Consider the following 12,016-nt stretch of genomic DNA (forward strand, 5'->3'; position numbering starts at 1 on the left):
ACACAAGAAGGTTGTATTCAACAAAAAAGGGCTTTCTTTTACACACCCACCAAATTTGATGAATCACTTCAATGAGTCACCCCTTATCAAAGAGTTCGGACGAAAATATCAAGCGGATTACCAGACACTGGGTCGTATGAATTATAATTCACAGTAGGGAGGGCACATATACACGTAGCTAAAAGGTGAAATGAATATTCTCTTCACAAAGTTAACAGAGGACAAATCAACTCAAATTGTGTGGTTGATGAACATGACATCAGTTAGAAATTCCCTGAATATCATACGACATGGAGGTAATGTTCTGTTTAATCACTCCTGCTGGAGATGAATGGACACTCTACATTAGTGGTTTTCTCCCCCCGGGGAGCCCCGGCCATTCCATGTTTTTGAACTGTTCCATAGCTAGCCCACCGGATTCACACTCAACTAGTCATCCAGCCCACGACAAGTGAATCAGGAAAGCTATTTCATGTCAACTCAACTGTGTACCTTCTGGGGGTCCCATAAGGGAGATTTGAGAACCGATGCCCCACATCAGAAAGTATTTCTGACGTCCTCACAGTAAAGGTGGAACAATCTGTTCAGGTCTAATTCATCCAGTGAGTCAAGTCCATTGTCATCATTATATCTCTCTTTCCCTCCGTAATCTTTCTTTCATCTTTCTCCTCTGCCTGCCTCCATCTCTCCTATCCCTCTTTGTTTCACAGTCATCATCTCTTCCATTGCAATTCAATCTCATCTGATGTGTTGTCCTGGGGGCTCTTATTCTCTCCGAGTTCCTCCCCGCGCTGCTCCCAAACAGACCAGCGGGGGCCACAGATGCTCTGTAAGCACAGGCCATCCTCCTGGAAAATTCACTAGCACAGCAACATCTGCAAGAACACGGAAACACAGATGACTAGGACAAGCAGCACGGCGTCCTGAACAAGCACCAGACGACACAATGGCCCCGGATCGACAGGCACGTGAGCCGACGCTACCAGAAGGAACCAAACAACCGACCGTCAAAAGGATTTACAGAGGACATCTTCCCTTTTGTCATTTTGTCTCCCTAGTAGATTTCATAACCTGACGTATACTGAAAACAAGAGCACGGTCAAGTCCTAAATGGAATCCTGTTTCCTACCCAGCATCCCACGGGTACATGTCAAATGTAGTGCACTGTATCGGGTATAGGGCGTCATTCAGGACGCATTTCCTGAGGAAGCTCAGATGGATCGGTCCCAGTAAAAGGAGATCACACGCAGCCTCAGACGACGGTGGCTCTTGTTTCCCTGAGGACGCTTAATAAATGAACACCATTTCCTATGCCGGCCGGGCTCCAGTTCTTCACCAGCTCAGTCAGAATGGTTGGTAGTCTGTTGGCATGTTGGCAATACATTCAGGGTAGATGTGTTGTTTTTAACTCTTTGGGCTGGATATCTGTAAAAGCATTTTGTGATAGACTCCATATTACCTGTTTCTGAAATGTATATTATAACCAACTCTACCAACTCTAGCAACAGTTATAACAGACTCTAGCAACAGTCATAACAGACAGTAGTACCAGTCATAACAGACAGTAGTACCAGTCATAACGGAATCCAGCAGCAAGACATGCATTTCAAGCATATTTCCAACGTACCTATCTCATAATCGTGTTACTGTATAAAGCGTACTGATCTCCGTAAGTCAAGCCCAAAACAACTCCTCTTCTGCAGCCACTGACTACTGCACCGAGCAGCTCTTATGTGGTGTTTATTGTCCTGACCACATTATCAAAAGCCCCTCCCTACTTCCAGGACCCCCAGACCAGACACCATTTTGTCTGCTGGTGCACTCAACTGATTAACCAGCCAGGGGACTAAGCAGGCTATCTAGTGGAGAAATGCAGAAACACTTTCCTCTTTCTGACACACCCACTGTCTACTAATTAAACAGCACCCTATACCCTGCATACTGCCTGGAAGAAAGTAATATCCTATTTTGGGAATGGGGTGCCATTTGGGATGGATCTGGTGAATATACAGTAGGCCAGTGTGACATTAGGGTTTAGGGTTTCAGGCCCATTCCAGGCCATGCTAAATACATGAGTGAGCTCATTTATTGGATCAGGGATGGTCTTTACAGGAAGCCAGCCACACTCACACGTAAGAGGACAGAACAAACACATGCACGCACGCATGCACACACGCACACACACACACACACACGCACACACACACACACACTGCAGCGTAATGTAACACAAGATCATCATGTCATCATGGAGAATTCCTCTCCCCAATGACCTCAGACACACATACGACCAGCCAGTAATCCATTAGTCATCGGGGACACACCCGAACAAACAAAAAACAAACACAACAAAACAAGCTCAAACAAAGAAATAAACATGCACACACACACACAAAAGCCAACAAAAAACATAAATACAGTCACACTTCTTATGATTAATTTAACCATTTCCTGGATTATCATAATAACATACATGTCGGCACATTGCAACTTCGAACAACTAATAAATACATTTATTCTTCCCTCTTGACGGATGCCTTTGACAAAACTACAGAATGGTGTCCCTTCTGTCTTTCCTTTTCGAGACACTTGGGTGTTCTGTCTCCAACCAACTCTTTTATCTCTCTGAATGATCTCCTAAACCCTAATCAGTCAGGCTTCAACTGGTCACTTGACCGAACCTGATCTCCCCCTATGATGCTCAAGCTAATATCTCTCCCCACAGTTCTTACTCTCCTGAATTTATCTGCTGCCTTCGAGACTGTGAACTGTTTGATCATATTCTACACCCTGACGGATCTCGGTGTCTTGGGCTCAGCACAATCTTGGATTACATCCTACCCGACAGGGCAGTCATCCAGCGTTTCCCAAGGCTAGGTTCTAGGCCATCTCATCTTCTTTCTATCCACCAAGTCTCTTGGCTCTGTCAGATCCCCACATGGTCTCTCCTATGTATCCTTTGCAAATGATGCTTAGCTATTTTTCTCCTTTCCTGACACCAAAGTGGCGACACACTCTTCTGCAGGCCTGGCTGCTTGGATGTCGGAAAACCACATTAAGCTGAACCTTGAGAAGGGAGAGCTGCTCTTCTTTCGAAAGGAAGGCCTGTCTGCTCCAAGAAATGTCAGAGTGACTTGCTCCTGCAGTATGACCTTGCCACACAGGAATCGGCACAGGTTCAACGGGCACTTGTCATTTCATGTCTTCATTAATGGAATTCACTCTTGGTAGGGCTTCTGGCGTGTGCCACAAAAACCCTACTACTTATCCGGAATAGAGTGGCCCATCTGGAGTTCAATTTCCCTAGTTCTCCAATGCAACCCTGCTCTTCCACTCAGTTTGATTTGATTTCTAAGGACGCCATTGAACGTAGTGTATCTGTCTGTTGGAGTGAGCATTTCACGATGAGGAATGTACTCCACAATGCGTTGGTACTTCTGAATCATTGCCTTGCAATGGCCACTTAATGTGAGAGGGGCTTGTTTAAAAAATAAATGGACTGGACAGTTGTTAAAAAGTGTTTGTTAAGCTCTCATGCACCTGCAACTTAATTTTCTCATTCCAAGATATATACTGAACTGAACACCATGCTTTCCTATGAGCATCTCTCTTTAGTTTTACTTGATGACAGAGCACTTCCTTTTTAGAACCTCAGGCATGGCTCTCTGTTGGAGTTCACAGGCTGTCTATTTAAGCTTGCATTACGGTCTATTGGACCTAGCATGTTTGTCTGCTGGAGCTAGCATGTTTGCCTGTTGTTTCTAACTGACTGTCTGTTGGAGCTAGCCTGACTGATTGAGTTAACATGCTTGTCTGTTGGTGCTAACATCGCTGTCTGTTGGAGCTAGCATGGCTGTTGGTGCTAGCAAAGCTGTCTGTTGGAGCTAGCATGGCTGTTGGAGCTAGCGTGACTGTTGGATCTAGCATGGCTGTTAGAGTTAGCAAAGCTGTCTGTTGGAGCTAGCATGGCTATTGGAGCAAGCAAAGCTGTCTGTTGAAGCTAGCATGGCTGTTGGGGCTAGCGTGACTGCTGGAGCTAGCGTGGCTTTTAGAGCTAGCAAAGCTGTCTGTTGGAGCTAGCATGGCTGTTGGAGCTAGCAACACTGTATTTTGGAGCTAGCATGGCTGTTGGAGCTAGCAAAGCTGTCTGTTGGAGCTAACTTGTCTATCTGTTGGAGATAGGTTAGCTCCAACAGACAGCCATGCTATCTTGCTGTTGGTGCTAACATGACTCCCATACCCATGGGGCACTCCAGTCCTGAAATTCTGTTAATATGGCTCTGTCCTAAAGCTGCAAGTTCCCATCTACTAAGGCAAGTACAGTCTCTTAACGACCACTGCCCAAGCTCCCAGTCATCAAAGGCATGCTAGCCAGACCAGGGTCTTTTTGAATGACTGTATCTTAGCCAGACGGTCAGGTACTCCACAAATCCATCGAATGTGTCAATGATGAAAGCCATTCTAGACATGGGGTGGTTGAGTAATATAGATGCGAGAGCTATTCTGTCTTCTTTCCAAATGGTAACTTTGGTGGCACGGGCCCTGGTCAGAAGTAGCGCACTATATCGGGATGAAGGTGCCACTTGGGACGCCGGCACCTCTGGAGCCCAGGGGATCGGACTGAGAGCATCACCGTGACCATTACGGATGCAGGCAGCTGTGAGACACTCAACCTGCCGGGCCCTCGCTGCCATCTCTCAGAAAAACCCTTCAGCTGACAGGCCGCTCACGCGCTCGTCGCACTCGGACGTGTCAGACCAAAAGCTAGAAAGGTACTATTAAATTTCCCACTATCTTATACCAGTTTCTCAAAATCCAGCCGGGGTTGTGTATGAGCTTGGGATCTATGCTTGGGTAGAAGCCTTTTTCCCACGAAACATTACCAAGCTCGCCCAGTCTGTTGATAGACTGCCCGCGGCCTTAACACAGGGCCGACGTCTCTCTCGGAGCCATCCACACATTGGTTCAATAATCAACCCATGGAGATCAGGGACCTCCCGTCGTTTGGGAGGTCCCTGATCTCTACTCCAGAGCTGGCACGCTTGATTTGACTTGTCCACTAATCACCCAACACCTGGGTCTAGTGTTGTGTTCACTTCGTCATGGAAACTGTGATGGGATGGGCCACCCCCGTCACATCGTGACGCAAGAGCCGATCCAGAGGAGTCATGTGTGTGTGACTGTCCAGGCTGAATATTTAATCAACGCAAGGCAACCTGTGTTGGCCCTCCTCTCTGCCCCAACCTGTACGTGATTCCAGGCTTGTTTTCAGAAACAGAAGCGATGGTAACACCAGGTTTTAATTTGTCATTAGCCTGCTCTGGTTCTCTCCTCACACGCTGACTTTGGGAATGATGGACAGTAAAGAACAGATTCATGTGGTTGATTGATCAGTTGGTGAAAAATGCTCAGAATTGGGCTGCCTATATAAATGTGCCCTCACACGACATGGTTAGCCCAGCAGTGATGAAGGCGAGTCAGAGCTCAGGCTGGCTCCACCTGAGAGGGAACACCGGATTTGACCATCAAATCTCTCCTCACACCCAGCATCTCACCATTACACAGTGACAATGTTGCTCTTACACCTGCTCTCTCACTCTCCCTCCGTCTGTATTCCTTCCTTCTCTCTCTTTTTCACACCTGCACTCCATCTCTCCCCTTTTCCCTCTCGGTCTCCGTTCCTCTGTATCTCTCCATCTGCCTCTCTCTCTTTTTGGTTTCCCCTCCCTCTTAATCACAAATTCTCTCTCGTAGGCTCCCACGCTATTCCTCTCCGTCTCTCGATCTCTCACAATCATGATTGTTTTCCACTCTCTCTCTGTCGCTCCGGTTCCTGAGCGAACGCAGATTCATGAATTTCCAGTAAAAAAAATAATAAAAGGAAGTGGTCCTCTAAAAGGTCTAGCAATTACATCGGCAACATCTATGGTCTCAGGGGGAGAGGATGAAGACGTAGTAAACCACTGACCTTTAGAATTGCTGGAGACTATATATCCAAGATGGCTGCCATAATTAAAACATAATCTTACCACAGTGGCAGTCGCTGATTCGTGGACTGTCTACCTCTCTGAGCTGCATCTGGTTAACCAGGATTTCTACACCCGTCCATTAGCACAGGAAAGCAATGAGGATCTATTTTACCAGGTAAGTACACCAAGAAAATATCCCTATTTACAGCAAGAAGCTGGGAGAAGTTAGGGTTAACAGTCTTGCTCAGGGACAGAACATCAGTGTTTTTCACCATGTCAGCTCTGGGATTTGAACCAGCAACCTTCCATTGTCTGGCCCAAGGCTCTCTATCACTAGGCTGCCATACCGTCCCATACAAACTGGACAAACGTGTGACATCATTAAATCATTCAAAAACATGGCAAAAATTTACCTGTAGCAAATTTATCTGAATGTTTTATTAACCAAGGTGACAACAGAAGGGCTTAGGGCAAAGGAGAAAAGAGATGGGGAGAGGAGGGGAGAAGGAATTAGAGGAGAAGAGAGGAGGGAATCAGGGGAGAAGAGAGGTGAGGATATGAGGGGAGAAGAGAGGTGAGGATATGAGGGCAGAAGAGAGGTGAGGATATGAGGGGAGAAGAGAGGTGAGGATATGAGGGGAGAAGAGAGGTGAGGATATGAGGGCAGAAGAGAGGTGAGGATATGAGGGCAGAAGGGAGGTGAGGATATGAGGGCAGAAGAGAGGTGAGGATATGAGGGCAGAAGGGAGTGCCTACTGCTCACGTAGTACTGTGATCCTGTAGATGAGTCAGCCTGCCCTCTCTGCGTGTGTGTGTGCGTCTTCGTGTCTGTGTGTGTATCTGTTTGTGTGTATCTGTGTGTGTGTGTGTGTGTGCTCCAGTCCGCCCACATGTTTATGTCGGAAACTCAGGCTGTAATGTCAAGGTGTTGAGTTCATAGAGGGCTGGAGGCCAGATCTCTCTGTCAGTGACAGACACAAACATCATTATAAAGGTTCTAATGAAAAGCCCATCGAGTTAAGAGCAGCAGGCCGCTCCACTCTTAACCACTGGCGAGGTTGTGACGTGAGAGGGTGACGCATGTCGGGTTATTCCATTTCCAGACCTTTTCCCCATTAAATTTTCTGCTTCTGACAATGTGACTTCATGTTTAGCAGCAGGTCCTCGTCATTGATCCAAATAATCTGATGGGTTTTGTCAAGACATGTTGTTCAGCTGCTGGACTTCATCTGCAGGTGTCCCCCAATACCAACGAAATGCATGAATAAATAATGGAGTATATCGGACAATAACCCAAATGTGTTCTAACTGTCTCCACATACAATTCTAAATGAGGGGGGGGCTTATTAAATATGTTATATAGTTTTTATATGCAAACATCACTAGTTGTGCATTTGAAACAAAAATAGAAAATAGACTAGCTACTTCAGCCGTGGTTCAGCCAGTGTTGTTCGACTCACTGATGAAATGAGTTGGCAGGTCACCTCTGGCTTGCCTACACAGACTGTGTGGCTCCAAATCCTGAAAGACGGATTGAACCCATAGCACCAAAATGTAAACATTGTATTAGCTCTGAGAACCAGGCCCAATGGGATTTTGCAAGTGTGGCTACACGAAGCTAGCAGTGCCTGGATCCTGAAATAAATAAAGGACAAAACTGTAAGTGCAAGCGGTTTTGAGCGGGACACATTTATGATCGTAATAGTAAAAAAACTGAAGTGCTTTTCGTATTGACATGCCTTTGTAGACATCAGAGACACGAGATGGCTGCATTGTTTATTCCGAGGACACGTGTCCGGACACTGCAATATATGGCTTATGCAACCAGGCAGACAAAAAAAATATCAGACTGGATGTCGCTTTAATACTAAAAGTAAATAGGAAATTGGGTCCAATGTGCTTAAAAAACTGAACATGTTCCTTCAGTGTATTTGGTGCAAGTATTTCCTAGTGGCACTGATGGCCACGCGGCCGGTAGACCACGGGTTGCTGCTCCGTCAGTCACAGAGGATGGGGGGGAGGGGGGAGTGGCGTCATGGGTATGTCAGCACAGATGCAACCCTACTGGGAGACGGGGGAAACTCTAAGGGAGAGAGACAACCAAGAGAGGCTGAATGATAGAAAGAGGGACGGAGAGACTACGAGGGAGGGGCTGAAAGAGAGGTTGAGAGAGAGAGAGGCTTGAGAAAAGAAATTAGAGAGTTTGGCCTTGGTTTGTAACCTCCCTGAGAATCACAGAGATAGACAGACTGGTAGGGCAGAGTCTCTCCCGCTACGGAGAACAGATCAGATGGTGAGAGGCTAGAGGAGAGCCCACACCACTGACAGAAAACTACTGACAGAGATCTGCTGACAGAGAACCATTGACAAAGTGGCACTTACAGAGGGCCACTGACAGAAACCCACTGACATTTTGCTAATGACATTTTACCAAGTTCTTCTTGGTAGCTTAATCCACCTCAGAAAGGGATATGAGGCCTGGCACCTTGGCAGGCCCTGGGAGGATCACTGTTGCCAGTCCTGCCACTCATTTAGATCGCTGCCTTTCTTCTGCTTGGTGGGAACCAGCGTATTGAACAATCTCTAGCCGGGCAAGAAGCACAAAGACACACAAAGCAGAGAAGGAAGTGCACAAAAGCCCACCCCCCAGTGCCCTCCCCTCCTCCAGCAAGCTCTCAGTCTTCTTTTGCTTCCCCTTTTCTTCCCTGGCCCCCCAGGACCAGGCTACCCGAATCAGCGGGCCATTAACAGCCTCCTCGCCCCCCCACCCTTTCACCAGCTTCCAGGCGCTGCTACCATGCTGGAGGGTGACAACAGACAGACAGGTAGGGGGGCAGAGGCACAAACATATAGACTGACAGACCACACATGCAGCTGTCTGCCAAACGCCATCCAAAACGAAGCCCCAACGACACAGGGAAGCGAAGCGTATAATGTGTTTGATATTGTTTGTTTCTTTTATTCCAATGGCGGCCATCGCCCTGAGCGCCTCATCCACTCTGAGACCCGCCTCCTCACTCTGAGCCCCTCCTCCTCTCTGAGCCCCTCCTCCTCTCTGAGCACGTCCTCCTCACCCTAAGCCCCTCCTTCTCAACCTGAGCCCCTCCTCCTCACCCTAAGCCCCTTCTTCTCAACCTGAGTCCGCCTCATTCTGAGCCCCTCCTCCTCACTCTGAGCCCATCCTTTGTCAGTTCGGTTGTTGCCCGTGTCAGTCCGGGGATAATACTTGTCTGGTGCCAGATGACATTCGGTGATTCGTAAGGCATCATTACCTCACGCATGGTGTCTTGCCTTCTGTCAGCATGAGCAAATTGTTGTTTATTTTCAAGATGTTATCACATGAGGGAAATGGCGGTCCTGTGGCCTCCTGTGGGTGTGTGTGTGTGTTTGGGTGCAGACTCCCTGACTAGCGTTTACACGTGCAATACAGTACAAACAGAAGAAGTGGTTATAAGTGGTATAAGGACATCCCAATGTCATCTGTCCTCACTGCTGGTTTCCCAGGGGACCGTCGCTAATCTACATTAGCCCGCGTGCCAAATGACACCACAAAGAGTTTGCACTGCGCAGTGTACAGGGTGCCATTAGGAAAACATCCCTGTTGTCCCGGAGTATTCACTATTAGTGGGCTATTTTCAGATCTCTTAGTGACTTCGGTCTTGTCAGGGCACCTGCAAATCATGCTTTCTGGTAATGCATGTACTGTAATGGCTTATGTCGCGTGGGTTCGCAAAAATTCCACTGAACACGGTAAAAAGAAATGGTGTGACTCGCACAAACACAAAGGGACTCAGGTGACAGGTAATGGAACTCAATCACGCTAGTGTGACGGTCAATATTCTGTGTGCCTGAGACTAGACCAAAGCCATTGAATATCAGCCTAGGAATGCCTCCCTGTGCTTCATTTCTTTGATCAACCGTGTGAACGGAAAAACGGAAACAGCAGTAAAACACACTCCCTTACTCTGAGGACTGTTCGGGAAACTGTGGCATTTGGTATCTACACAAACCTTTGTGTCTTCTTCCGTATTAAATGAAACGGGTGTCCGAGGAAGAGGAGGCAAAGTTGCGCTCTCTGGCCCGCCGCGGCATAAAGAAGGCGCGGGTTGAACGGGGAAGATGAGCTAAATTAAGCCGAACTGTAAATATTTCAAGGCGACTCATCTATTATTGACCTATGTCTTTGCCTTGCTGAACCGGCTGGATATCAAGTCTCCTTCCAGCTTCCACACCACCAAAGTTAAGCCCTGTCCACACCCTAACTCCCCTTGGACAGCTCTACAGGACAGTTAAGCCCGGTCCACACACTAATTCCCCCATTGGACAGCTCTACAGGAGAGTTCAGCCCTGTCCACACCTTAATTCCTCCATCAGACAGCTCTACAGGACAGTTAAGCCCTGTCCACACCTTAATTCCTCCATCAGACAGCTCTACAGGACAGTTAAGCCCTGTCCACACCTTAATTCCTCCATCAGACAGCTCTGCAGGACAGTTAAGCCCTGTCCACACCTTAATTCCTCCATCCGACAGCTCTACAGGACAGTTCAGCCCTGTCCACACCTTAATTCCTCCATCAGACAGCTCTGCAGGACAGTTAAGCCCTGTCCACACCTTAATTCCTCCATTAGACAGCTCTACAGGACAGTTAAGCCCTGTCCACACCTTAATTCATCCATCAGACAGCTCTGCAGGACAGTTAAGCCCTGTCCACACCTTAATTCCTCCATCAGACAGCTCTACAGGACAGTTCAGCCCTGTCCACACCTTAATTCCTCCATCAGACAGCTCTACAGGACAGTTCAGCCCTGTCCACACCTTAATTCCTCCATCAGACAGCTCTGCAGGACAGTTAAGCCATTTCCACACCTTAATTCCTCCATCAGACAGTTCTACAGGACAGTTCAGCCCTGTCCACACCTTAATTCCTCCATCAGACAGCTCTACAGGACAGTTAAGCCCTGTCCACACCTTAATTCATCCATCAGACAGCTCTGCAGGACAGTTAAGCCCTGTCCACACCTTAATTCCCCATTGGACACCCCTACAGGAGAGATAAGCCCTATCCAGACACTAACTCCCCCTTGGACAGCTCTACAGGATAGTTAAGCCCTGTCCACATCCTAATTCCCAATTGGACAGCTCTACAGGATAGTTAAGCCCTGTCCACACTAACTCCCCCACTGGACAGCTCTACGGGACAGTAAAGTCCTGTCCACACCCTAACTCCCCACTTGGACAGCTCTACAGGCCAATTAAGCCCTGTCCACACCCTAACATCCCTTTGGACAGCACCAAAGGACAGTTAAGCCCTGCTGGTATATGTTGATTTGAAACCTGGTCAGCTACCTCAGGTTCTTCCTGGCCGTACAATAAATATTGATTCTAACCGTTTCTTATCGGTAAAAGGCAATTAACTCCAGCGTAAAAAAGAATACACTTTGCCTACTGTTTGCTTCGCTTCATTAACGCTGTACAATTCTGTCAGCACAACCTTAAGCCCATGGAAACCAAAATAATAAAACAGAAATCTGCACAGCACAGCAACCACCCACGAGTAAACATATCTCACAATACATTGCTGCAACTCTAAACCCCAAAATAGTTAGAATAGCATAGACACAAAATGGCATCCCAGCCTTCAAATGTGAGACATTAGTAGACAAACAATTTGATTACGTATGTTGTTTCTCTGTTAGTTACACCATCACGAGACCATGTGTTTGCATGTGAATGTTTGTGGTGACTCGTTTGAAAAAACGCCTGAGTGTTTGTGTGCGTGTGTTTGACAGTGTACGCGTGTGTGTATTACGGACACTCACTAGTTGTGTTCCCTGACATCTGGATGATGCATTTGCTGTCCTTCGCCATCTCTCTGGAGTTGAAGGGGCGGACACGAACCGCCACCTTCACGGAGGCCCCTGCCATGGTGTCTCCGGCCTTACGCCTCCCCGCACGGAGCGCCTCACAAAAACGGGCCCGGGTACAGGCGGCACCAGCTGTCCGAGGAGAAGAGAGACAGGGTTAGTATTGCTGACTGGTAGCTTCA

The 12,016-nt window shown here is 47.6% G+C and overlaps 1 protein-coding gene across 24 annotated transcripts in view; it reads right to left on the reverse strand.

The window, feature by feature from the left end:
- The window catches only part of kif1aa (kinesin family member 1Aa), a 64,927-nt gene that overhangs the window by 47,390 nt on the left and 5,521 nt on the right, over positions 1-12,016 (reverse strand). For all 24 annotated transcript variants that reach the window (XM_029121575.2, XM_029121576.2, XM_029121574.2 and 21 more), the window contains exon 2: positions 11,790-11,966. In XM_029121575.2, coding sequence (XP_028977408.2) covers positions 11,790-11,895 — 106 coding nt within the window. In that variant the 5' untranslated portion in view covers positions 11,896-11,966. The remainder of the gene's footprint in view (positions 1-11,789; positions 11,967-12,016) is intronic.

The sequence above is a fragment of the Esox lucius genome, chromosome 8 (genome assembly GCF_011004845.1).
Source record: "Esox lucius isolate fEsoLuc1 chromosome 8, fEsoLuc1.pri, whole genome shotgun sequence".
In the NCBI taxonomy this organism is placed as follows: domain Eukaryota; kingdom Metazoa; phylum Chordata; class Actinopteri; order Esociformes; family Esocidae; genus Esox; species Esox lucius.